Here is a 26,199-nt window from a genome sequence, read left to right as displayed (position 1 = left end):
TTGCGGCAATTAGACCTGATTTCGGGACAATGGGTAGCTGGTCGTTTAGTATACATGAGTACACGTGCGAGTGTGCGCACGTGCACGTGCGAGTGTGTGTGCGCACGTGCGAGTGTGTGTGCGTGCGCGCGCCCGTGCGGGTGTGTGAGCGCGAGTGTTCGTAAAGTTAATATTGAAGGGAAAAGGAGACTGATTTCAGAAACTGTAATTATATTAATCAAGCCAGTGGCACACACTCACCTCTGAGTCAGAAGGTCGTGGGTTCAAGTCCCACTCCAGGACCTGGGCACAAAAATCTAGGCTGACACTCCAGTGCAATACTGAGGGCGCGCCGCACTGTCGGAGGGGCAGTACTGAGGGAGCGCCGCACTGTCGGAGGGGCAGTACTGAGGGAGCGCCGCACTGTCGGAGGGGCTGTACTGAGGGAGAGGGGCAGTACTGAGGGAGCGCCGCACTGTTGGAGGGGCTGTACTGAGGGAGCGCCGCACTGTCGGAGGGGCAGTACTGAGGGAGCGTCTCACTGTCGGAGGGGCGGTACTGAGGGAGCGTCTCACTGTCGGAGGTGCCGTATTTCAGATGAGACGTTAAACCCCCCCCCACGTCTGCAGATTAAGGAGCCGGTCGAACGACAGAATTTCTTCTTGTTGCTGTGTTCGCAACTGGACGACTTCCCGGAGGATTTCTGCAAGCACAAGATCCTGCCCCAACTGCTGACGGCGTTCGAGTTTGGCAGTGCCGGGGCCGTCATCCTCACTCCGCTCTTCAAGGTACGTCCCGTCGTTCTGCACGTGTCTGCACCGCGCTTCGTAGCAGTCTGTGAGTTCCTGTGGGGCGGGAGAGGGGTACAACTACCCTTACACTAGTCAGTGCCTTTCGTGTGGGGAACATGGAACATAAGAAATAGGAGCAGGAGTCGGCCATTCAGCCCCTCGAGCCTGCTCCACCATTCAATAAGATCATGGCTGATCTTCGACCTCAACTCCACTTTCCCACCCGATCCCCATATCCTGTAATTCCCTTAATATCAAAATCTATCGATCCCAGCCTTGAATACACTCAACGACTGAGCCTCCACAGCCCTCTGGGGCAGAGAATTCCAAAGATTCACCAGCCTCTGAGTGAAGAAATTCCTCCTCATCTCAGTCCTAAATAGCCGACCCCTTATCCTGAGACTGTGTGACCCCTGGTTCTAGACTCCCCAGCCCCGGGGGAAACACCCTCCCTGCATCTACCCTATAAGAATTGTGTGTGTTTCAATGAGATCACCTCTCATTCTTCTAAACTCCAGAGAATATCGGCCTAGTCTGCTCAATCTCTCCTCATAGGACAATCCTCCCATCCCAGGAATCAGTCTGGTGAACCTTCGTTGCACTCCCTCAATGGCAAGTATATCCTTCCTTGGGTAAGGAGACCAAAACTGTGCACAGTACTCCAGGTGTGGTCTCACCAGGGCCCTGTATAATTGAATGTACCTTATTAACAGTCAGTGTCTTTAGTGCGGGGAACATATGCCTTAACACTGCCTTTGTTGGGTGTGGGGAACAGAATTGCAAGAGGCAAACGCATTTACGTTTCAGTGTTGTCTCCGCAGGTGGGGAAGTTCCTTAGTACGGAAGAGTATCAACAGAAAATCATTCCTGTTGTGGTGAAGATGTTTTCGTCGACGGACCGAGCCATGAGGATCCGCCTCTTGCAACAGGTCTGTGACACCGGGCGCGCGTGACACCGGGCGCGCGTGACACCGGGCGCGCGTGACACCGGGCGCGCGTGACACCGGCTGAGGAGCATTGTGCGGCAACACCTCAATTTCAAAATTCTCAGCCTTGCTTTCAAGTCCCTCTATGACCCTCGCCCCTCCCTATCTCTGTAACCTCCTCCAGGCCCACAACCCCCCCGCGATCTCTGCGCTCCTCTAATTCTGGCCTCTTGCGCATCCCCCGATTTTAATCGCTCCACCATTAGCGGCCACATCTGTACCCCAAGCTCTGGAACTCCCTCTCTAAACACCCGCCTCGCTCCTCTCCTTTAAGACGCTCCTTAACACCCCGCCTCTTTGGTCATCTGTCCCAATATCACCTTGTGCGGCTCAGCGTCCGAGCTTTTGACCACCATCGCCACAGCATAACTAAGGCCGCCTATTTCCACCTCTGTAACATCGCCTGTCCCCGCCCTTGCTTCAGCTCAGCCGCTGCTGAAGCCCTCACCTGTGCCTTTGTTACCTCTAGCCTCGACTATTCCGCCGACAGCGCGGCGCTCCCCCGGCACCGCCCCTCCGACAGCACAGCGGAGTGATGGCCTAAATCATGGGCTCAATTCCTCGAGCCCACAACCTTCCGACTCGAGCAAGAGCACCGCGCGCATTTAAATTAGTGGGCGGGCTGTTGTGGCACAAGGAAAGGCTGTGGCCGATTTACGCACAGCGCAATCCCACAGGCGGCAAATGATTGGTGCCGTGCGATGTCGTTTCAGATGGAGCAGTTTATCCAGTACCTGAACGAGGCCACGGTGAACGCACAGATCTTCCCCCACGTTGTCCACGGCTTCATGGACACGAATCCCGCCATCCGCGAGCAGACGGTCAAGGTTGGTGCTGTTGGAGTTCACACGCTTGTTCACACGGCAAGGATGGGGGTAGGATGTTCCTTTTACACTCTACCTCGATTGGTAGACCTCGGGGAATTACAGGACAGGACGACACCTGATGCAAAGTTTAGGCTTAACCCGACTGTCGGTTTTATTACGCAAAAACTAACTCAAAACTACAGAACGAGACTTCTGAGAGATTTGACTGAAGGCGTACAATCACCCATCCAGTTAGTAGCCGCAACCGTAGATTGTCGGTTCGTGGTCGCTGGCTCAGTGACCGGTTGCTCCTCTTCGATGTTCCCTCTTCTGGTCATTCTCTACTCTTCCGTTTCTTCCGTGTTCGTCCGTTGCTTTCCGTTCGCCCCGAGCTGCTCGTGTATATGTATCCATTTTGTGAATCAATCGCCCGCTGAGCTGCGATTTCCGTCAATTTGTCTGGATCGATTCGCTGTTTGTGGCGATCCGTTTGACTGGCTGCCATGATGGGTCTGGATATCCCCAGTTTGCACACGGAGTCGACAGGGCAGAAGATAACTCCTTATCTTTCGTGCCCCGTCATCCAAAAATGCACGCCTTGTGGGATCCTTTGTTGTCCTGGTTTCTTGCAGACTTCTTGTCTCTGGAGGGAACTGTGTTCCCCCCTCTGGCCAATCAATCCAGGGGCTCTTCTGTGGGATTGCATCAACCCCTTTTGCATCTGTGCATAAAGAGGTTTGGCTCTTGACCGCAGAGATTGTCCGTAATTGGTGATGTCCCCACCTGCCCCGAGCTGGCGCCTTTTTTTCCTCCCTTTCTCGAGTCCAGTCCCAAAAGCTTGTCTTTGTGGCCTCTTCCTGTGCCTTCTGTAAAAGTGTGCAGCCCTTCCAGGGGGCGGAATCGGTGACGTGCCCTGCCGATGGCAGCTCGGAATCAGTGACAATCCCCTGTGGCAGGGGGGTCCGTGAGACGGACAGGGGGCCTCGGCTCTGCAGGGCACCGCTGGCGATTAACCAGGCAGTGTAGGGGGACCTGTCACTGGAGCCAGACGGGAAATGGCGTCAGTCACTGTGGGGCCCCTGGGTGTGGCTCATTCAAGGGAGGTGGGCGTCGCTGGCGAGGCTCAGCATTTATTGCCCGTCCCCTAATCGCCCCTGAACTGAGTGTCTCGCTGGGCCATTACAGAGGGGCAGTTAAGAGCCAACCACCTTGCTGTGGGTCTGGAGTCACATACCGGCCAGACCGGGTAAAGGCGGCAGATTTCCTCCCCTAAAAAGGACATTAGTGAACCAGTTGGGTTTTTGTTGCCCAAAACTAATCATGGAAAATGTAGGTTTGTAGACCGCTTACTCGGTGGCTATTCAGTCACTACAGTCGCAACAATTTGGTGAGACTTCGAGTATTGTAAGAAAGTCGTCGACAAATGTTACATTTAAGCCAAATAAACTTTTATTTTCTCAAAGTACAAACAATGTATAAAATAGCACATAAGCCTCACTACATGCTCGTGTTACCCGTTAACAGAGGTGCTCAATCTCCTGCTTTGAGCTCCTAGCTTAAGGTCTGGCTTCTCTTGTGTCATAGAAACATCGAAAATAGGTGCAGGAGTAGGCCATTCGGCCCTTCGAGCCTGCAGCACCATTCAATAAAATCATGCTTGATCATTCACCTCAGTACCCCTTTCCTGCTTTCTCTCCATACCCCTTGATCCCTTTAGCCGTAAGGGCCACATCTAACTCCCTTTTGAATATATCTAACGAACTGGCCTCAACAACTTTCTGTGGTAGAGAATTCCACAGGTTCACCACTCTCTGAGTGAAGAAGTTTCTCCTCATCTTGGTCCTGAATGGCTTACCCCTTATCCTTAGACTGCGACCCCTGGTTCTGGACTTCCCCAACATCGGGAACATTCTTCCTGCATCTAACCTGTCCAATCCCGTCAGAATTTTATATGTTTCTATGAGATCCCCTCTCATTCTTCTAAATTCCAGTGACTGTAAGCCTAGTCAGTCCAGTCTTCATATGTCAGTCCTGCCATCCCGGGAATCAGTCTGGTGAACCTTCGCTGCACTCCCTCAATAGCAAGAATGTCCTTCCTCAGATTAGGAGACCAAAACTGAACACAATATTCAAGGTGAGGCCTCACCAAGGCCCTGTGCAACTTCAGTAAGACCTCCCTGCTCCTATACTCAAATCCCTGAGCTATGAAGTCCTGCTTTAAGCTCGCAGCTTAAGGTCCAGCTTCTCTCTCTCTCGAGGGTGCTCCTAGGTTTTCACTGCCTGGTTTATACTATTCTATAGTCTGTCCCACCTCCTTTGATTACACATTCGTCTGTGCCTTGGTGATTAGTTCATACTAAACTTTATTTTCCATGATTAGTTTATAATTGTTTCTGGCCATGCTAAGGAAGGATTGACTTAACTTCAGTTTCAGTTGATATTTCATTTCTATGTTGAAGGCATCTTAACCTTACTGTCGGGTCATCCCATCTTATGTTGCCATAGCCTGCATATTTCTACAGTTTTTTGCGACAATCCGGTAATTCCACGCTCACCGTTACTGGCGCTAGCTTTTTGATTCCAGATTTATTTAATGAGCTGAATTTAAATTCCCCAGCTGCCGTGGTGGGGTTTGAACTTGCGTCTGACCGGATCATTGCTCCAGGCCTCTGGGTTAGTAGTCCGGTAACGTAGCCACTATGCTGCCCAACCCCGTTCCCTTGGGGACCTGGATGTAGCAAGTTGCATTTTTAATTAGTTGTGAAGGACGCGGTGTTAAATGCGGGTCTTTCTGACGCTTCATGCGGCGGACGGTGTCCCTGACCGTGCAGCACTCCCTCGGCGCTGCCCCGCTGCGTCCTCCTAGATTACAGAGCTCGAGTGCTGCAGCGGGGGGGGGGTGGTTCTCAAACCCCTGCAACCCTGCTGTCACTTTGCTGCACAGGGTGGATGCAGGGAGGCTGTTTTCCCCCGGGGCTGGAGAGCCTAGAACCAGGGGTCACACAGTCTCGGGATAAGGGATGAGATGAGGAGAAATATTTTCACTCGGCGGGTGGGGAGTCTTTGGAATTCTCTCCCACTGAGGGCTACGGAGGTCGAGTCGTTGAGTATATTCAAGGTAGACATCGGTAGATCTTTGGGAATCGAGGGATATTGGGACGGGGCGGGAATGTCGAGTTGAGGTCGAAGGTCAGCCGTGGTCATATTGAATGGCGGAGCAGGCTCGAGGGGCCGAATGGCCGACTCCTGCTCCTAATTCTTGTGTTCTCCTTGGTTCCAGTCCATGCTGCTGCTCGCCCCGAAGCTCAACGATAGCAACCTGAACGTGGAGCTGATGAAACACTTTGCGCGGCTGCAGGCGAAAGACGACCAGGGCCCCATTCGCTGCAACACCACCGTCTGCCTGGGGAAGATCTCCTCCTACCTCAACGCCAACGTAAGTGCGGCGGTCCGTGCTTTCCTCGCTCTGCCACGATGGTGTTCCTCCTCCCATGGGGCACGTCTGGGCAACGAGTGCTGGTGGGGGGGAGGAGGAGGAACGGTCATGGGAAGTGTGAGGTAACGCATTTGGGGAGGGCTAGCAAGGCCAAGGGAATGCACATTAAACGGTGGGACACTGAAGTGTAGAGGAACAGAGGGACCTCGGAGTGCAGGTCCACAGATCCCCGAAGGTAGCAGGCCGGGTCGATAAGGTGGTTAAGGCGGCAGACGGGATATTTTTATTAGTCGAGGCATATAATACAAGAGCAGGGAGGTTATACTCAAACTGTATAAAACACTGGTTAGGCCACAGCTGGAGTACTGCGTGCAGTTCTGGTCACATTACAGGAAAGATGTGATTGCACCAGAGAGGGTACAGAGGAGGTTTACCAGGATGTTGCCGGGACTGGAGAATTTTAGCGACGAGGAAAGATTGGGCGGGCTGGAGTTGTTTTCTTTGCAACAGAGGGGAGACCTGATTGAGGTGTATAAAATGATGAGGGGCCTGGATAGAGTGGATAGGACGGATCTGTTTCCCTTGGCAGAGGGGTCAACAACCAGGGGGGCACAGATTTAAAGTAATTGGGGAGCAGTTTAGAGGGGATTTGAGGGGAAATGTCTTCATCCAGAGGGTGGTGGGGGTCTGGGGCGGAACTCACGGCCTGAAAGGGTGGTAGAGGCAGAAACCCTCACCATATTTAAAAAGTACTTGGATGTGCGCTTGTAACCGACAGGGCTACGGACCGAGAGCGGGAAAGTGGGATTAGGCCGGGTGGCTCTTGGTCGGCCGGCGCGGACACGATGGGCCGAAATGGCCTCCTTCCGTGCTGTAAATTTCTGATATCAAAGCCAACCCCGTCCCTCTCCCAACACGCACGCTTCCCACCGGGGATCACAGGGCAACTGTCAGAGCTGGAGCCCTGGCTGATTGTCCCATCCCCAGCGTGGCAGCCTTAGGTGTTGCGTGGCTGTAACAAGGTGCTTTGGTAATACACTGTTCGGGGACATTTGCCCACTGAGGCATTCAACACGCTCACAGTCTTTGACGTCCGTTTCCTGCCCGTCTGGAACCCAGGCATACTGTGAGCTGCCTCAGTAATTATTCTGTATCTCTCTGTGTTGGTTCAACCAATTTGTTCCATTCAAATATGTTTAGCCCGGGAGTGTGTCCTCCTTTGTAGGGGGTCCCTGGGTGTGTGTCAGTATTTACAGGGGGTCCCCGGGAGTGTATCTGTATTTACAGGTGGTCCCCGGGAGTGTGTCTGTATTTACAGGGGGTCTCCGGGAGTGTATCAGTATTTACAGGGGGTCCCCGGGAATGTGTGTCATTACTTACAGGGGGTCCCCGGGAATGTGTCAGTATTTACAGGGGGTCCCCGGGAGAGTGTGTCAGTATTTACAGGGGGTCACCGGGAGTGTGTCAGTATTTACAGGGGGTCCCCGGGAGTGTGTCTGTATTTACAGGGGGTCCCTGGGAGTTTGTCAGTATCTATAGGGGGTCCCCGGGAGTGTGTCTGTATCTACAGGGGGTCCCCGGGAATGTGTGTGTCTGTATTTACAGGGGGTCCCTGGGAGTGTGTGTGTCTGTATTTACATGGGATCCCCGGGAATGTGTCTGTATATACAGGGGGTCCCCGGGAATGTGTGTCAGTATTTACAGGGGGTCCCAGACGGTGTGTCAGTATTTACAGGGGGTCCCTGGGAGTGTGTGTGTCTGTATTTACATGGGATCCCCGGGAATGTGTCTGTATATACAGGGGGTCCCCGGGAATGTGTGTCAGTATTTACAGGGGGTCCCAGACGGTGTGTCAGTATTTACAGGGGGTCCCTGGGAGTGTGTGTGTCTGTATTTACATGGGATCCCCGGGAATGTGTCTGTATATACAGGGGGTCCCCGGGAATGTGTGTCAGTATTTACAGGGGGTCCCAGACGGTGTGTCAGTATTTACAGGGGGTCCCCGGGAGTTTGTGTGTCTGTATTTACAGGGGGTCCCTGGGAGTTTCAGTATTACAGGGAGTGTGTCTGTATTTACAGGGGGTCCCCGGGAGTGTGTGTCAGTATTTACAGGGGGTCCCCGGGAGTGTGTGTCAGTATTTACAGGGGGTCCCCGGGAGTGTGTGTCTGTATTTACAGGGGGTCCCCGGGAGTGTGTCCGTATTTGTTCCCCATTCAGGAACGTCCACGAACCACTGTCGCATGCTATAACACGGCTCTGTCCTGTCACAGATTCAGAATGCAGTTGTTTCCTTTGACAGACGCGGCAGAGGGTTCTGATCTCCGCCTTCTCCCGAGCAACGAAGGATCCATTTGCTCCGTCCAGGGCTGCGGGTGTCCTGGGATTCGCGGCCACCCACAGTTACTACTCGGTCCACGACTGCGCTTATAAAATCCTCCTGGTGCTGAGCCCGTTGGCAGTGGATCCCGACAAGAATGTGCGTGAGCAGGTAAGCAACATGGAACGGGAGCGACTGAGGGGTCGAACGTCCCTTTATAACGCCGCCCGATGGCACTGGTGCTAGGCAGCTAATGCGCCGCAAGGGCCGGCCGTCTGCCTTAAGCGGCGACCACGGTGTTGTACGGCTTCCTCGCTCTTTGCGCTCCGTTGCTTTAAACGTCGAGTTACGCACACACTCAGTTGTAATAAAGGCAGGATCAAGTCTTTTATTTAGAGGTACGCTCCAGACCCCTCTGCATTTTGTGATCTCTCTCTTTCCCCCCCCCCAACCCATTTAATTAATTTGTTGTTTTATTTTCCCTACCAAAGTGAATAAGCTCACATTTTCCCAGTCTCGTGCTGAGTTTCCTGATTGCAGCCAGGGTGTTGGTAGAGAAACGGGCAGGGCGGCGGGCAAGGTCAGGGGAAGGAACAATCAAGTCGGGCTGCGGCTTCTGATTGCTATCTAATGGGCCTCCCCTGCAAGCGTGCATGTGTGCAGAGAGGCAAGGACAGGATTGGACCTGGCCCCGCACCCACTGCCCTCACAGTTGAATGGCCCACACACGCCGTCAAGGCTTTTATATCTGAAGATTGGCCTCTTGGGTGAGGTGCAGCATAACAGCCGGTACCCCTGAGAAACCGTAGCCCAGCGAAGGAGACCCGCGTCTCGGGAGAGAGGAGAGAACTGCCGAGCTGTCGGGGAGGGGGTAAAAAAAGACCCCAGAGGAGGCGAGGGCCCAGGGGCAGCACGGGCCCAGCCCCACACTGTGCGATATGTGTGGGCGCACTGGGTCCGTGCAGCAGAGCTGGTCTCCAGTCGTCCTGGTTAACCCTTGCCCCTGGACCAAGGCCTCGCTCTGTCAAGCCCCGTGTGGTGGCTGGTGTGCAACGGTCACCCCACGTTAAAAAAATCCACCCACAGGCATCTTCCACCCTTCAGGATGTAGTTCGGGATCCGGAATATTAGATCCATCATTGAGACACCTGTGAACTTTTTGACGTGGAAGCAAGTTATCCTCGATTCGAGGGACTGCCTATGACAATGATGATCCTGAAGTCAAGTCTCACTGCCATAAATGGACTCCCACCATGGAGTACTGTAAACACACAGGTGATCAGATAGACACGTTTCAATGGCTAAATGTCTCCATATCGTCTCGCGGCCCTTTCGATATTTCCAGACCGCGCCGAACATGTGTTTCAATGAAGGACCTAATATTCCGGATCCCGAACTACATCCTGAAGGGTGGAAGATGCCTGTGGGTGGATTTTTTTAACGTGGGGTGGCCGTTGCACACCAGCCACCACACGGGCTTGACAGAGCGAGGTCTTGGTCTAGTGGCAAGGGTTAACCGGGCCTAGTGCGCTCACATATCGCACAGTGTGGGCTGGGCCCGTGCTGCTTCTGGGCCCCGATCACGTCCCTCTACAATCTCTCTCGCCGCTCCTTCGCCCCGACCCTCGCCGCTCCTGCCGTAACCTGCCCACGCTCCAATCACCGACCTGGACCTTGATGACGTCGCCCTTCGCTGCTGTCGCCCTCTTGCACCGTCTCGCGCTGTACCTTGCCGCGGTAACCGCCACACTGCCCAGAGGCCGCCGCTCACTGCTCCTTTCATGGCCCCTTTTACCGCCATGAGGTAACGCTGCGCCGTCTAACGTCTCCCACGTGGCGATGTCATCCAGGCTGCAACGCCCCCTTGGCGCCAATCCCGCAATATTTGGTTTGTATGGTCGCCAAACGGCAAGGCGTCCACACCGCCTGGGAAAAGTGGAGGGAACACCATGGTACTCGGGGCCCAAAGATCAAAGTAAGTTTTCCTTTATTTACTTCTTCATCTTTTCATTAGTTGTAACAATGGGGGGGAAGTTTGTGTGTCGGTCAGCGAAGTTTGAGGCTTTTTTTCCCCCCATTTCTTCCCGTTTTTCTAGCTCGCCTGCCGGCAGGCTCCCGATACACAATTCAGTCGCGCTCCCGCCCGAGGATGATTGTGCGCTGTGACTTTTTAGCGCTGCGCTCTCATCTTTGGGTGTAAAAACTGAATTTGGCTGTTTGAGCCCGCGCCCAACGCCCGCCGGTAAACTCAGCACTCAGCGGTGACACCGCCTCAAAAACGGCGTTACCGAACTTCGAACCCTGAGTCGTCGTCGTCTTTCGTTTTGTAGTAGCAAATCAAACGTCAATATCTAAGTTGGATATCCAGGCCAAAGCTTCCGGTGTAACCGCGCGGATAAATGTAGGCAGCCTGCGAATTTCCTCCAAGGTCAGCACTCAACGATGTGCTCCAGGGTCTGATTAGGAGGCCCACCATCACACGATGGTGGATGCTTTAATCTTCCACCGATAGCATGTCTTTGCTGGTGTGAGATTGAGCAGACTGGGCCTATACTCTCTAGAGTTTAGAAGAATGAGAGGTGATCTCATTGAAACATACAAGATTCTGAGGGGGCTTGACAGGGTCGATGCAGGGAGGGTGTTTCCCCCCCCGGGCTGGGGAGTCTAGAACCAGGGGTCACACAATCTCAGGATAAGGGGTCGGCCATTTAGGACTGAGATGAGGAGGAATTTCTTCACTCAGAGGGAGGTGAATCTTTGGAATTCTCTGCCCCAGAGGGCTGTGGAGGCTCAGTCGTTGAGTGTATTCAAGGCTGAGGTCGATAGATTTTTAGACTTGAGTCGAGGGATATGGGGATCGGGCGGGAAAGTGGAGTTGAGGTCGAAGATCAGCCGTGATCTCATTGAATGGCGGAGCAGGCTCGAGGGGCCGAATGGCCGACTCCTGCTCCTAATTCTTGCGTTCTTGATACGAGAACTGAGATCTTACCATGGACAAAAGGTTGGGGAAGATCTTTATTGAGATGTCAAGGCAGGAGTATCCCAGCTATCACCCAAAGCAGCTCGAGAAGCCCAGGCAAACGTGTCCACGTCACCCTCGTCTTTCTCACTGCCCTGTGTCCTAACTCGCACCGAGTCCCACTCACCCATCACCCACTGTGCTCGCTGCCCCGTGTCCTAACTCGCACCGAGTCCCGCTCACCCATCACCCCCTGTGCTCGCTGCCCCGTGTCCTAACTCGCACCGAGTCCCGCTCACCCATCACCCACTGTGCTCGCTGCCCCGTGTCCTAACTCGCACCGAGTCCCGCTCACCCATCACCCCCTGTGCTCGCTGCCCCGTGTCCTAACTCGCACCGAGTCCCGCTCACCCATCACCCACTGTGCTCGCTGCCCCGTGTCCTAACTCACACCGAGTCCCGCTCACCCATCACCCCCTGTGCTCGCTGCCCCATGTCCTAACTCGCACCGAGTCCCGCTCACCCATCACCGCCTGTGCTCACTGCCCCGTGTCCTAACTCGCACCGAGTCCCGCTCACCCATCACCCCCTGTGCTCGCTGCCCCGTGTCCTAACTACCACCGAGTCCCGCTCACCCATCACCCAGCTTTTGGTCACCTGCGCTCATTTCTACTTATGTGGCCCAGTGCCAAATTGTTTTATCTCATAACACGCCTTGGGACGTTCACTACGTTAAAGGTGCTATATAAATACAAGTTTGTTTTTTTTAAAACCCTCCTCTCCAACCTACTCACGTGTATTTCTTCAACATCCTTCCAGGCATTTAAGGCAATCCGGAGCTTCCTGGCAAAGTTGGAGATGGTGTCAGACGATCCGTCCAAACTCCTCGAAGTGGGTGAGTTGCAAGTCGGAATATTGGCGGGGGCGCGAGGTGAGGTGTTGTGGGGGAAAGCAGCAGTGAGCTGATCTTCAGCCCTTATCTTAAATGGTGAGAAACCCTTAAATGTTGGTGTTCAGAGAGATTTGGGTGACCTTGTGCAACAAACGCAGAAAGCGAGCACGCAGGTACAACAAGCAGCAAGGAACGCAAATGGCATGTTGTCCTTTATTGCAAGGGGGTTGGAGTATAAGAGTCAGGAAGTCTTGCTACAACTGTACAGGGCCCTGGTGAGACCACACCTGGAGTACTGTGCACAGTTCTGGTCTCCTTATCTGAGGAAGGATATACTTGCCTTGGAGGCGGTATAACGGACGTTAATTCCTGGGATGAGAAGATTGGGCCTCTACTCTCTGGAGTTTAGAAGAATGAGAGGTGAACTCATTGAAACAGACCAGATTCTGAGGGGGCTTGACAGGGTAGATGCAGGGAGGGTGTTTCCCCCCCGGGCTGGGGAGTCTGGAACCAGGGGTCACACAGTCTCAGGATAAGGGGTCGGCCATTTAGGACTGAGATGAGGAGGAATTTCTTCACTCAGAGGGGGGTGAATCTTTGGAATTCTCTGCCCCAGAGGGCTGTGGAGGCTCAGTCGTTGAGTATATTCAAGGCTGAGATCGGTAGATTTTTGGACTCTTAAGGGAATCGAGGGATCGGGCGGGAAAGTGGAGTTGAGGTCGATGATCAGCCGTGATATTGAATGGCGGAGCAGGCTCGAGGGGCCGAATGGCCGACTCCTGGTTCTTATGTTTTTCTCCACTTCCCCCTCCTCCCCCGCACCTCCCCAGATCACCACAGTCCCCGCAGGGCACCAACCAGACCATAGCGGGGCGGTTAATGGACAGCTCGCCGGGCATGGGAGGGCGAGACGCTGGGTGGCTCCCGCTCTGAGCTGGGTGGGGGTAAGAGGCAGCCCCAAGGGAACACACGTCTGGACCAGCAAAAGAAGTCTCGAGTTTCCTCGGCCGTTTTTGAATCAAACAAGGTACAACCAGGCAAAGGATGCACAGCCCGCGCACCTCCCGTTTGAACGTAAACCAGACGTGATCCAAAACTCGGCTGCTCCCGAGTCCTAACTCGCACCCAGTCCCGCTCACCCATCACCCCCTGTGCTCACTGACCCCGTGTCCTAACTCGCACCGAGTCCCACTCACCCATCACCCCCTGTGCTCACTGACCCCGTGTCCTAACTCGCACCGAGTCCCGCTCACCCATCACCCCCTGTGCTCGCTGACCCCGTGTCCTAACTCACACCGAGTCCCGCTCACCCATCACCCCCTGTGCTCACTGCCCCGTGTCCTAACTCGCACCCAGTCCCGCTCACCCATCACCCCCTGTGCTCGCTGTCCCGTGTCCTAACTCGCACCGAGTCCCGCTCACCCATCACCCCCTGTGCTCGCTGACCCCGTGTCCTAACTCGCACCGAGTCCCGCTCACCCATCACCCCCTGTGCTCGCTGTCCCGTGTCCTAACTCGCACCGAGTCCCGCTCACCCATCACCCCCTGTGCCCCGTGTCCTAACTTGCACCGAGTCCCGCTCACCCATCACCCCCTGTGCTCGCTGACCCCGTGTCCTAACTCGCACCGAGTCCCGCTCACCCATCACCCCCTGTGCTCGCTGCCCCCGTGTCCTAACTCGCACCGAGTCCCGCTCACCCATCACCCCCTGTGCTTACTGCCCCGTGTCCTAACTCGCACCGAGTCCCGCTCACCCATCACCCCCTGTGCTCACTGCCTCGTGTCCTAACTCGCACCGAGTCCCGCTCACCCATCACCCCCTGTGCCCCGTGTCCTAAATCACACCCAGTCCCGCTCACCCATCACCCCCTGTGCTTGCTGACCCCGTGTCCTAACTCGCACCGAGTCCCGCTCACCCATCACCCACTGTGCTCGCTGCCCCGTGTCCTAACTCGCACCGAGTCCCGCTCACCCATCACCCCCTGTGCTCACTGCCTCGTGTCCTAACTCGCACCCAGTCCCGCTCACCCATCACCCCCTGTGCCCCGTGTCCTAAATCGCACCCAGTCCCGCTCACCCATCACCCCCTGTGCTTGCTGACCCCGTGTACTAACTAGCACCGAGTCCTGCTCACCCATCACCCACTGTGCTCGCTGCCCCGTGTCCTAACTCGCACCGAGTCCCGCTCACCCATCACCCCCTGTGCTCGCTGACCTACATTGTCTCCCGGTTAAGCAATGCCTCGATTTCAAAATTCTCATCCTTGTTTACAAATCCCTCCATGGCCCTCGCCCCCTCCCTATCTCTGTAATCTCCTCCAGCCCCACAACCCCCCGAGATGTCTGCGCTCCTCTAATTCTGCCCTCCTGAGCAGTGGCCGTGCCTTCTGTTGTCTGGGCCCCAAGCTCTGGAACTCCCTCCCTAAACCTCGCTGCCTCTCTTTCCTCCTTCAAGACGCTCCTTAAAACCTACCTCTCTGACTAAGTGTGTTAACTTCTACTTATGCGGCTCGGTGTCAAGTTTTTAATCTCATAATACCCCTGTGAAGTGCCTCGGGGCGTTTCACTACGTTAAAGTCGCTATATAAATACCAGTTGTTGTTGAATATTGCACTCGGGGGGAGGGGGTGGGGGCCTGGCGACCAGCATCAGGCCGGTCAGGTTTGCACGCAAGTGGTGGAGTGGGTCGCACTCTCGCCCCCTCGAGTCAGAAGGTCGCGGCTTCAAGCCTCGCTCCAGCCCACAATCTCGGCTGGCACTTCAGGGCCATACTCGGGGAGCGCGACATTAACCCAGGCCCCATCTTGCTCCCCACCGAGGGGAAAACGAAACTCATTAACGGCTCGTTTACCTTATAGCTGTTTGCGGGACCTTGCCTGAAGGGAGCAGACCGATGTCCCTGCGAAGCGGTGCGGCTGCGTATCGGTCTGGAGGCTCCCGCGCAAGCTGCTCACCGGCTTTTTTAGGGAAATAACCGCGCACGCGCAAAACTTTGAATCCACCGCGCAGCCCCTTAAAGGGACCATGCACACAAAAATGTTAGAGGGGACATTGGACCTGGGTTTGTGGTCTCCCCTTCCCTCTCCCCTCTCAGCTGTGGCTCAGTGGGCAGCACTCTCACCTCTGAGTCAGAAGGTTGCGGGTTCGACTCCCACTCCAGGAACTTGAGCACAAAAAACAAGGCTGACACTCCCAGTGCAGTACTGAGGGAGAGCCGCACTGTCGGAGGGGCGGTACTGAGGGAGCGCCGCACTGTCGGAGGGGCAGTACTGAGAGAGCGCCGCACTGTCGGCGGGGCAGTACTGAGGGAGAGCCGCACTGTCGGAGGGGCAGTACTGAGGGAGTGCCGCACTGTCGGAGGGGCAGTACTGAGGGAGCCCCGCACTGTCGGTGGGGCAGTACTGAGGGAGCCCCGCACTGTCGGAGGGGCAGTACTGAGGGAGCCCCGCACTGTCGGTGGGGCAGTACTGAGGGAGCCCCGCACTGTCGGAGGGGCAGTACTGAGGGAGCCCCGCACTGTCGGAGGGGCAGTACTGAGGGAGCCCCGCACTGTCAGAGGGGCAGTACTGAGGGAGCCCCGCACTGTCGGAGGGGCAGTACTGAGGGAGCGCCGCACTGTCGGAGGGGCAGTTCTGAGGGAGCCCCGCACTGTCGGAGGGGCAGTTCTGAGGGAGCCCCACACTGTCGGAGGGGCAGTTCTGAGGGAACGCCGCACTGTCGGAGTTGCCGTCTTTTGGATACGACGTTAAACCAAGGCCCCGTCTGCTCTCTCAGGTGGACGGAAAAGATCCCACAGCCACTATTGGAAGAAGAGCAGGGGGAGTTCTCCCCGGTGTCCTGGGACCAATATTTATCCCTCAATCAACATCACAAAAACAGATGATCTGGGTCATTATCACATAGCTGTGTGTGGGAGCTTGCTGTGCACAAATTGGTTGCTGCGTTTCCCACATTACAACAGTCCCTGCACTCCCAAAAGTACTTCATTGGCTATAAGGCGCTTTGAGACGTCCGGTGGTTGGGAAAGGGGCTATATAAATGCAAGTCATTTCTCAGTTAAATGCTTGTCTTGTTTGCAGAGAAGGATGTTAATTCTGCCTCGTCGAGCCCCAGCGGTGCCGTGGCTGGCGGCTGGGCTGGCTGGGCCGTCACCGGGGTCTCCAGCCTCACCTCGAAGTTTATCCGCGGGAACCCAGCGGCAGGAGCACAGTCAGCGGAAGAACAACCCACCACAGCTCAGTCACCTGGAACCACCACTGAAACCAGAGAAGGTCCGCTTTGTGTTCTCGTTCTGTGTCTGACCTTGTCCAATCAAACGTGAACCAGTTCCGGTCTCCATTTTATAAAAAGGTTATAGAGGCGCAGGAGAAGGTGCAAAAAAAAAAAAAAAGATTTCATAGAATGTGACCGTGTGAAAGACCAGAGTGTCACCTGCAGCTCAGTGGGTATCTCTCGCTCTCTCTCGCCTCGGAGTCACAAGGTCGTGGGTTCAAGTCCCACTCCAGGGACTTGAGCACATAAATCCAGGCAGACACGCCCAGTGCAGTGCTGAGGGAGCGCCGCACTGTCGGAGGGGCAGTACTGAGGGAGCGCCGCACTGTCGGAGGGGCAGTACTGAGGGAGCGCCGCACTGTCGGAGGGGCGGTACTGAGGGAGCGCCGCACTGTCGGAGGGGCAGTACTGAGGGAGCGCCGCACTGTCGGAGGGGCAGTACTGAGGGAGCGCCGCACTGTCGGAGGGGCAGTACTGAGGGAGCGCCGCACTGTCGGAGGGGCAGTACTGAGGGAGTGCTGCAGTGTCGGAGGGGCAGTACTGAGGGAGTGCTGCAGTGTCGGAGGGGCAGTACTGAGGGAGTGCTGCAGTGTCGGAGGGGCAGTACTGAGGGAGCCCTGCCGTGTCGGAGGGGCAGTACTGAGGGAGCCCTGCAGTGTCGGAGGGGCAGTACTGAGGGAGCGCTGCCGTGTCGGAGGGGCAGTGCTGAGGGAGCCCTGCAGTGTCGGAGGGGCAGTACTGAGGGAGCGCCGCACTGTCGGAGATGCATGTCGACGTTAAACCAAGGCCCCGTCTGCCCCCTCGGGTGGATAGAAAAGATCCCATGGCACTATTTTGAAGAAGAGCAGGGGGAGTTCTCCCCGGTGTCCTGGGCCGATATTTATCCCTCAATCATCTCAAGAAAAAAACAGATGATCTGGGTCATTATCACATTGCTGTGTGTGGGAGCTTGCTGTGCGCAAATTGGCTGCCGCGTTTCCCAAATTACAACAGTGACTGCACTCCAAAAAGTACTTCATTGGCTGTGAGACGCTTTGAGACGTCCGGTGGTCGTGAAAAGCGCTATATAAATCCAAGTCTTTCTTTCTCACCAGAACTAAGAAGGTACAGCTATCGGGAAAGGGTGAACAGGCTGGGTCTCTCTTGTCTTGAGACGAGAAGGCTGAGGGGTGACCTAATAGAGGTCTTTAAAATGATGAAAGGTTTTGATAGAGTGGATACAGAGAGAATGTTCCCACTTCTGGGGAAGAGCATAACTAGAGGCCATCAATATAAGATAGTCACCCAGATATCCAATGGGGAATTCAGGAGAAACTTCTTTACCCAGAGAGGGGTGAGAATGTGGGACTCGCTGCCACAGGGAGGGGTTGAGGCAAATAGTATCGATGCATTTAAGGGGAGGCTGGATAAACACATGAAGGGGAAAGGAATAGAGGGTTCTGATGATGGGGTGAGATGGAGAGCGGTGGGAGGGGGCTGGTGTGGAGCATAAACCCCGGCACGGAGCGGTGGGCCGGAAGGCCTGTGTCTCTGCTGGGTAAGACCTTGTGACGTGTGTGACTTTGAATTAACAGCTGATCGACAGAGCCCAGCAGCCAAGCCCGTAACACCAGCTCCCGCTGCAGAGTCGCCGGGGAGAGATGAGACGGCGGATCGGTGGGACGACGAAGACTGGGGCAGCCTGGAGGTGGGTACGCCAGCGTGCCGGGATCGGAACTCTCGGCCAAGCCACCGCGGGGCTCCAGGGGCGCACGGCAACACATTTACACTGCTGGGGGGAGGGGGGGGGGGGCGCACTGCCTTTGGCTACACAAGAACAGTCCCTCGCCCTCAAAACTTAACTCATTGGAGGTGAAGCACTTCTTTATGCCTTCTGGTTGAGCATCACCTACCTGTAACGTATCATAACATAAGAATTAGGAACAGGAGTAGGCCATCTAGCCCCTCGAGCCTGCTCCGCCATTCAACAAGATCATGGCTGATCTGGCCGTGGACTCAGCTCCACTTATCCGCCCGCTCCCCGTAACCCTTAATTCCCTTATTGGTTAAAAATCTATCTATCTGTGACTTGAATACATTCAATGAGCTAGCCTCAACTGCTTCCTTGGGCAGAGAATTCCACAGATTCACAATCCTCTGGGAGAAGAACTTCCTTCTCAACTCGGTTTTAAATTGGCTCCCCCGTATTTTGAGGCTGTGCCCCCTAGTTCTAGTCTCCCCGACCAGTGGAAACAACCTCTCTGCCTCTATCTTGTCGATCCCTTTCATTATTTTAAATGTTTCTATAAGATCACCCCTCATCCTTCTGAACTCCAACGAGTAAAGACCCAATCTACTCAATCTATCATTATAGGGTAACCCCCTCATCTCCGGAATCAGCCGAGTGAATCGTCTCTGTACCCCCTCCAAAGCTAGTATATCCTTCCTTAAGTAAGGTGACCAAAACTGCACGCCAATACCCTATACAGTTGCAGCAAGAACTCCCTGCTTTTGTACTCCATCCCTCTCGCAATGAAGGCCAACATTCCATTCGCCTTCCTGATTACCTGCTGCACCTGCAAACTAACTTTTTGGGATTCATGCACAAGGACCCCCAGGTCCCGCTGCACCTCAGCATGTTGTAATTTCTCCCCATTCAAATAATATTCCCTTTTACTGTTTTTTTTTCCCAAGGTGGATGACCTCACATTTTCCGACATTGTATTCCATCTGCCAAACCTTAGCCCATTCGCTTAACCTATCCAAATCTCTTTGCAGCCTCTCTGTGTCCTCTACACAACCCGCTTTTCCACTAATCTTTGTGTCATCTGCAAATTTTGTTACACTACACTCTGTCCCCTCTTCCAGGTCATCTATGTATATTGTAAACAGTTGTGGTCCCAGCATCGATCCCTGTGGCACACCACTAACCACCGATTGCCAACCTAAAAAGGACCCATTTATCCCGACTCTCTGCTTTCTGTTAGTTAGCCAATTCTCTATCCATGCTAATACATTTCCTCTGACTCTGCGTACCTTTATCTTCTGCAGTAACCTTTTGTGTGGCACCTTATCAAATGCCTTTTGGAAATCCAAATACACCACATCCATCGGTACACCTCTATCCACCATGCTCGTTATATCCTCAAAGAATTCCAGTAAATTAGTTAAACATGATTTCCACTTCATGAATCCATGTTGCGTCTGCTTGATTGCACTATTCCTATCTAGATGTCCCACTATTTCTTCCTTAATGATAGCTTCAAGCATTTTCCCCACTACAGATGTTAAACTAACCGGCCTATAGTTACCTGCCTTTTGTCTGCCCCCTTTTTTAAACAGAGGTGTTACATTAGCTGCTTTCCAATCCGCTGGTACCTCCCCAGAGTCAAGAGAATTTTGGTAGATTATAACGAATGCACCTGCTATAACTTCCGCCATCTCTTTTAATACCCTGGGATGCATTTCATCAGGACCAGGGGACTTGTCTACCTTGAGTCCCATTAGCCTGTCCAGCACTACCCCCCTAGTGATAGTGATTGTCTCAAGGTCCTCCCTTCCCACATTCCCGTGACCAGCAATTTTTGGCATGGTTTTTGTGTCTGTGAAGACCGAAGCAAAATAATTGTTTCAGGTCTCAGCCATTTCCACATTTCCCATTATTAAATCTCCCTTCTCATCTTCTAAGGGACCAACATTTACTTTAGTCACTCTTTTCCGTTTTATATATCGGTAAAAGCTTTTACTATCTGTTTTTATGGTTTGCGCAAGTTTACTTTTATCATCTATCTTTCCTTTCTTTATTGCTTTCTTAGTCATTCTTTGCTGTCATTTAAAATTTTCCCAATCTTCTAGTTTCCCACTAACATTGGCCACCTTATACGCATAGGTTTTTAATTTGATACTCTCCTTTATTTCCTTGGTTATCCACGGCTGGTTACCCCTTCTCTTACCGCCCTTTTTCACTGGAATATATTTTTGTTGAGCACTATGAAAGAGCTCCTTAAAAGTCCTCCATTGTTCCTCAATTGTGCCACCGTTTAGTCTGTGTTCCCAGTCTACTTTAGCCAACTCTGCCCTCATTCCCATCACCTAACCAGATCCTAACCACTCGCTGCGTAAAACGTTTTTCCTCATGTCGCTTTTGGTTCCTCCGCCAGTCGCCTTAAATCCGTGCCCTGTGGTTACCGACCCTTCACCCATCCGAAACAGATTCTCTTGATTTACTCCATCGAAACCCCTCGTGATTTTGAACACCTCTGTCAAATCTCCTCTCGGGCCTTCTCTGCTCCAAGGACAACAACCCCAGCTTCTCCAGTCTCTCCACGTAACTGTAATCCCTCAAATGGTACGGTATGTAATTTAGCAATGCCATTGTAATAGCACACCAGCAGGACACAGTAACATTATATGCTGGCATCTCAAGATTGAGGTCACTGGGATGAAGTTGTTTCACCCTGTCCTGTAATCTTGCTGAAATTCAGTTCCAGAACTTGGATCACCAAGAAGAACTAGCATTACTTGAGTCCCTCACGATAGTGTTACAGAATTCCCAAATTGCATACTGAATTTTGTAAATGTGAATTTTTATCTAGCTCAGCACAGGTAAACCAATACACACTTGAGTGATGTTGCTATACCAGCACTTGTGTATAACAGAGCAGGTCTCCAGTCGTCCTGGTTAACCCTTGCCCCTGGACCGAGGCCTCGCTCTGTCAAGCCCGTGTGGTGGCTGGTGTGCAACGGTCACCCCACGTTAAAACAATCCACCCACAGGCATCTTCCACCCTTCAGGAGGTAGTTCGGGATCCGGAATATTAGGTCCTTCATTGAAACACCTGTGGACTCATCCCCTTTTTGGCGTGGAAGCAAGTCATCCTCGCTTCGAGGAACTGCCTACGATGATGATGATGATGATGATGATGATGAATCCCTCATCCCCAGAACCATTCCAGTAAATTTCTCTCCAAGGCCTTCACGTCATGCCTAAAGTGCGGTGGCCAGAATTGGACACAATACTCCAACCGAGCCCGAACCAATGTTTTACTTGCTCGCTGACCTACATTGGCTCCCGGTTAAGCAGCGTCTCGATTTTAAAATTCTCATCCTCGTTTTCAAATCCCTCCATGGCCCTCGCCTCCTCCCCATCTCTGTAATCTCCTCCAGCCCCACAACCCCCCGAGATCTCTGCGCTCCTCCAATTCTGCCCTCCTGAGCATCCCTGATTATAATCGCTCCACCATCGGCGGCCGTACCTTCATTTGCCTGGGCCCTCGGCTCTGGAACTTCCCTCCCTAAACCTCTCTACCCCTCTTTACTCCTTTAGGACGCTCCTTAAAACCTACCTCTCTGACCGAGCTTTGGGCCATCTGCCCAAACATCTCCTTGTGTAGCTCGGAGTCAATTAATACTCCTGTTAAGTGCCTTGGGATGTTTTATTACATTAAAGGCGCTAAATAAATATAAGGTGTTTGTTTATATGAGTTAGCATCAATGCAATAGAAAGCTTCATCGACAGAATAATTATTATGAAACTACATGAATAAACATGTTCTCTGGGAGAGTGGGGCAGGGCCACCATTGTTAGCTGATCACCCCTGGCACTGCTCATCGTTCACGGGATGTGGACATCGCTGGCAAGAAACATAGGTGCAGGAGTAGGCCATTCGGCCCTTCGAGCCTGCACCACCATTCAGTATGATCATGGCTCATCATGCAACCTCAGTACCCCTTTCCTGCTTTCTCTCCATACCCCTTGATCCCTTTAGCCGTAAGGGCCACATCTAACTCCCTTTTGAATATATCTAACGAATTGGCCTCAACAACTTTCTGCGGTAGGGAATTCCACAGGTTCACCACTCTCTGAGTGAAGAAGTTTCTCCTCATCTCAGTCCTAAATGGCTTACCCCTTATCCTTAGACTGTGACCCCTGGTTCTGGACTTCCCCAACATCGGGAACATTCTTCCTGCATCGAACCTGTCCAGTCCCGTCAGAATTGTATATGTTTCTGAGATTCCCCTCTCATTCTTCTAAATTCCAATGAATATAAGCCCAATCGATCCAGTCTTTCTTCATATGTCAGTCCTGCCATCCCGGGAATCAGTCTGGTGAACCTTTGCTGTACTCCCTCAATAGCAAGAATGTCCTTCCTCAGATTAGGAGACCAAAACTGAACACACTATTCAAGGTGTGGCCTCACCAAAGCCCTGTACAACTGCAGCAAGACCTCCCTGTTCCTATACTCAAGGCCCAGCATTCGTTGCCCATCACCTAATCACCACTTTCTGGAATTGGCGCAGTCCGTGTGCTGAAGTAGTATACTTTTTGTGGTGGTTTGGTACAACGGTGGGCCATTTCAGAGGGCAGTTAAGAGTTAACCCCATCGCTGTGGGTCTGGAGTCACATATCGGCCAGACCGGGTAAGGGCAGCAGATTTCCTCCCCTAAAGGGCATCAGTGAACCAGATGGGTTTTTACGACAATCCATGGTCACCATTATTGATAGTAGCTTTTTATTCCAGATTTATTTAATTAACTGAATTTAAATTCCCCAGCTGCCGTAGTGGGGTTTGAACTGATGGCTCTGCATCATTAGAATACAAGAACATAAGAAATAGGAGCAGGAGTCGGCCATTCGGCCCCTCGAGCCTGCTCCGCCATTCAGTAAGATCACGGCTGATCTGATCCTGACCTCATCTCTACTTCCCCGCCTGCTCCCCATAACCCTTGACTCCCTTACTGTTCAAAAATCTGTCCATCTCCACCATCCAGTAACGTAACCACTACCGCACCCTATATGCAAGACTTTTATTAGCAGCAGATGTCCCGTGGCATTGCTCATTGTGAGGCAGTGCTGTTTCAAGACAATATCGTCATCGTAGACAGTCCCTCGGAATCGAGGAAGACTTGCTTCCACTCTAAAAATGAGTCCTTAGGTGGCTGAACAGTCCAATACGGGAACCTCTGTCTCTGTCACAGTCGTAGAGGGAAGGGGAGGGTGGGACTGGTTTGCCGCACGCTCCTTCTGCTGCCCGCGCTTGGTTCCTGCACGCTCTCGGCGATGAGACTCAAGGTGCTCAGCACCCTCCCGGATGCACTTTCTCCACTTAGGGTGGACTGGTCTTTGGCCTGGGACTCTCAGGTGTCGGTGGGGATGTTGCACTTTATCAGGGAGGCTTTGAGGGTGGTCCCCTGTAACGTTTCCTCTGCCCACCTTTGGCTCGTTTGCCATGAAGGAGTTCCGAGTAGAGCGCTTGCTTTGGGAGTCTCGTGTCTGGGGCATGCGGACAATGTGGCCCTGCCCAGCGGAGCTGGTCGAGTGTGGTCAGTGCTTCGATGCTGGGGATGTTGGCCTGGTCGAGGACACTGACGTTGGTGCGTCTGTCCTCCCAGGGGGATTTGTAGGATCTTGCAAAGACATCGTTGGTGGTATTTCAAGACAATAGGGGAGCGATGGGCACAGCCATTGCACCTTTTTAATCTATTTACCGTCCACAGAACATCGCTGCTGCCACCGCAAGCAAAGAGGCGGACCCCGCAGCCTCCGAGTGGGATGGAGAGGGCTGGGAGGACAGCTGGGCCCCCACGTCGGAGGGGGCGCCGGGCCAGGCCTCGGCCGGTGAGGACAACTGGAGCAACGAATGGGGCAGTGAGGTGCCGCTGAGTCAGGGCAAGAGCCTGAAGGTCCGAGCCTCGGTGAGTCGGCACGAGACGCGACTCGCCAGCGACTACAACTGGGACGAGCCGTCCGCCGCCACCGGCAAGCAGGCGGACTTCTTCGCCACCCTGGCATCAGCGCCGGCCACAGAGCAGGTAAACAGCCGCCCAGTGTCCTCCTCACACACCCTCAGGGCAGGTTACAGCACGGGGTTAGATACAGAGTAAAGCTCCCTCTACACTGCCCCATCAAACACTCCCAGGGCAGGTACAGGGGGTTAGATATAGAGTAAAGCTCCCTCTACACTGTCCCATCAAACACTCCCAGGGCAGGTACAGGGGGTTAGATATAGAGTAAAGCTCCCTCTACACTGTCGCATCAAACACTCCCAGGGCAGGTACAGCACGGGGTTAGATACAGAGTAAAGCTCCCTCTACACTGTCCCATCAAACACTCCCAGACAGGTACAGGGGGTTAGATACAGAGTAAAGCTCCCTCTACACTGTCCCCATCAAACACTCCCAGGGCAGGTACAGCATTGGGTTAGATACAGAGTAAAGCTCCCTCTACACTGTCCCATCAAACACTCCCAGGGCAGGTACAGGGGGTTAGATATAGAGTAAAGCTCCCTCTACACTGTCGCATCAAACACTCCCAGGGCAGGTACAGCATTGGGTTAGATACAGAGTAAAGCTCCCTCTACACTGTCCCCATCAAACACTCCCAGGGCAGGTACAGCATTGGGTTAGATACAGAGTAAAGCTCCCTCTACACTGTCCCCATCAAACACTCCCCGGGCAGGTACAGGGGGTTAGATACAGAGTAAAGCTCCCTCTACACTGTCCCATCAAACACTCCCAGGGCAGGTACAGGGGGTTAGATACAGAGTAAAGCTCCCTCTACACTGTCCCATCAAACACTCCCAGGGCAGGTACAGGGGGTTAGATACAGAGTAAAGCTCCCTCGACACTGTCCCATCAAACACTCCCAGGGCAGGTACAGGGGGTTAGATACAGAGTAAAGCTTCCTCGACACTGTCCCATCAAACACTCCCAGGGCAGGTACAAGGGGTTAGATACAGAGTAAAGCTCCCTCTACAGTGTCCCATCAAACACTCCCAGGGCAGGTACAGCACGGGGTTAGATACAGAGTAACGCTCCCTCTACACTGTCCCATCACACACTGCCAGGGCAGGGACAGCACGGGGTTAGATACAGAGTAAAGCTCCCTCTGCACTGTCCCATCAAACACTCCCAGGGCAGGGACAGCACGGGGTTAGATACAGAGTAAAGCTCCCTCTACACTGTCCCATCACACACTCCCAGGGCAGGTACAGGGGGTTAGATACAGAGTAAAGCTCCCTCTACACTGCCCCATCAAACACTCCCAGGGCAGGTACAGCACGGGGTTAGATACAGAGTAAAGCTCCCTCTACACTGTCCCATCACACATTCCCAACTCTCTACTCTGCAGCAACAAAGTGCCTCAGTCCTAACCTGAGATGAACTGCTCTTGGTTCAAGCGTATGGTATTTCCAGCTGTGCTGTGGCCCTTCTGGGTGGGATTTCCAGTTAGTGCTAATTGCTACCATTGAGGAGCCTTTGTGTGAGAGTCACAGAATAGAATCTCACGGCACAGGAGGAGGCCAAATGACCCACCGTGCCTGTGCCGGCTCTATCCCCACAGCCCTGCAAATGAGTTCTCTTTGGGTACATGTCCGATTGAATCTGCCTGCACCACTGTTTCAGACAAATGCGTTCCAGCTTCGCCTCGAGTTCATTTGCCATTTCTTTGTTGGGCCCATGTCGAGTCCGAACTGAGTTGAGCAAATCTCCAGTCCATTGCAGCCACGGTGAGCGGAGTCTTTTCATCCATCTGCCTGGGCCGGGTTAGCATCCAGATCGCAGAGGTGGAATACCATTGCCTGGCCTGGTGTGGCTTCCAAAGCTTGTCGGAAAAAGCAGTAATGGTTTCGGGCTGTGAGCCTGAAACACTGGGCCCGTGTCCCACAGGAGCGATCTCAGTGCTGCCCTTGGTCGGCCCCCCATCCTCCATGCTGCGTAACTTCAGTTCAATCAAACCAAACCCCACTCCCCCTTCCAGCCGAGTCCTGCATGGGCTCCCA

At 53.6% G+C, this 26,199-nt stretch overlaps 1 protein-coding gene across 1 annotated transcript in view; it reads left to right on the top strand.

Moving 5' to 3' along the window:
* Positions 1-26,199, top strand: part of scyl1 (SCY1-like, kinase-like 1) — a 48,628-nt gene that overhangs the window by 17,711 nt on the left and 4,718 nt on the right. The window contains exons 7-15 of the mRNA XM_070868265.1: positions 609-767; positions 1,592-1,699; positions 2,470-2,583; positions 5,843-5,998; positions 8,299-8,487; positions 12,095-12,170; positions 16,246-16,437; positions 18,013-18,125; positions 23,915-24,229. Of these exons, the coding sequence (XP_070724366.1) occupies positions 609-767; positions 1,592-1,699; positions 2,470-2,583; positions 5,843-5,998; positions 8,299-8,487; positions 12,095-12,170; positions 16,246-16,437; positions 18,013-18,125; positions 23,915-24,229 (1,422 nt within the window). The remainder of the gene's footprint in view (positions 1-608; positions 768-1,591; positions 1,700-2,469; positions 2,584-5,842; positions 5,999-8,298; positions 8,488-12,094; positions 12,171-16,245; positions 16,438-18,012; positions 18,126-23,914; positions 24,230-26,199) is intronic.

Source organism: Pristiophorus japonicus, chromosome 27 (genome assembly GCF_044704955.1).
Source record: "Pristiophorus japonicus isolate sPriJap1 chromosome 27, sPriJap1.hap1, whole genome shotgun sequence".
In the NCBI taxonomy this organism is placed as follows: Eukaryota; Metazoa; Chordata; class Chondrichthyes; family Pristiophoridae; genus Pristiophorus; species Pristiophorus japonicus.
Note: the sequence above shows the minus strand (reverse complement) of the source record. Positions and strands in the feature narration are given on the sequence as shown.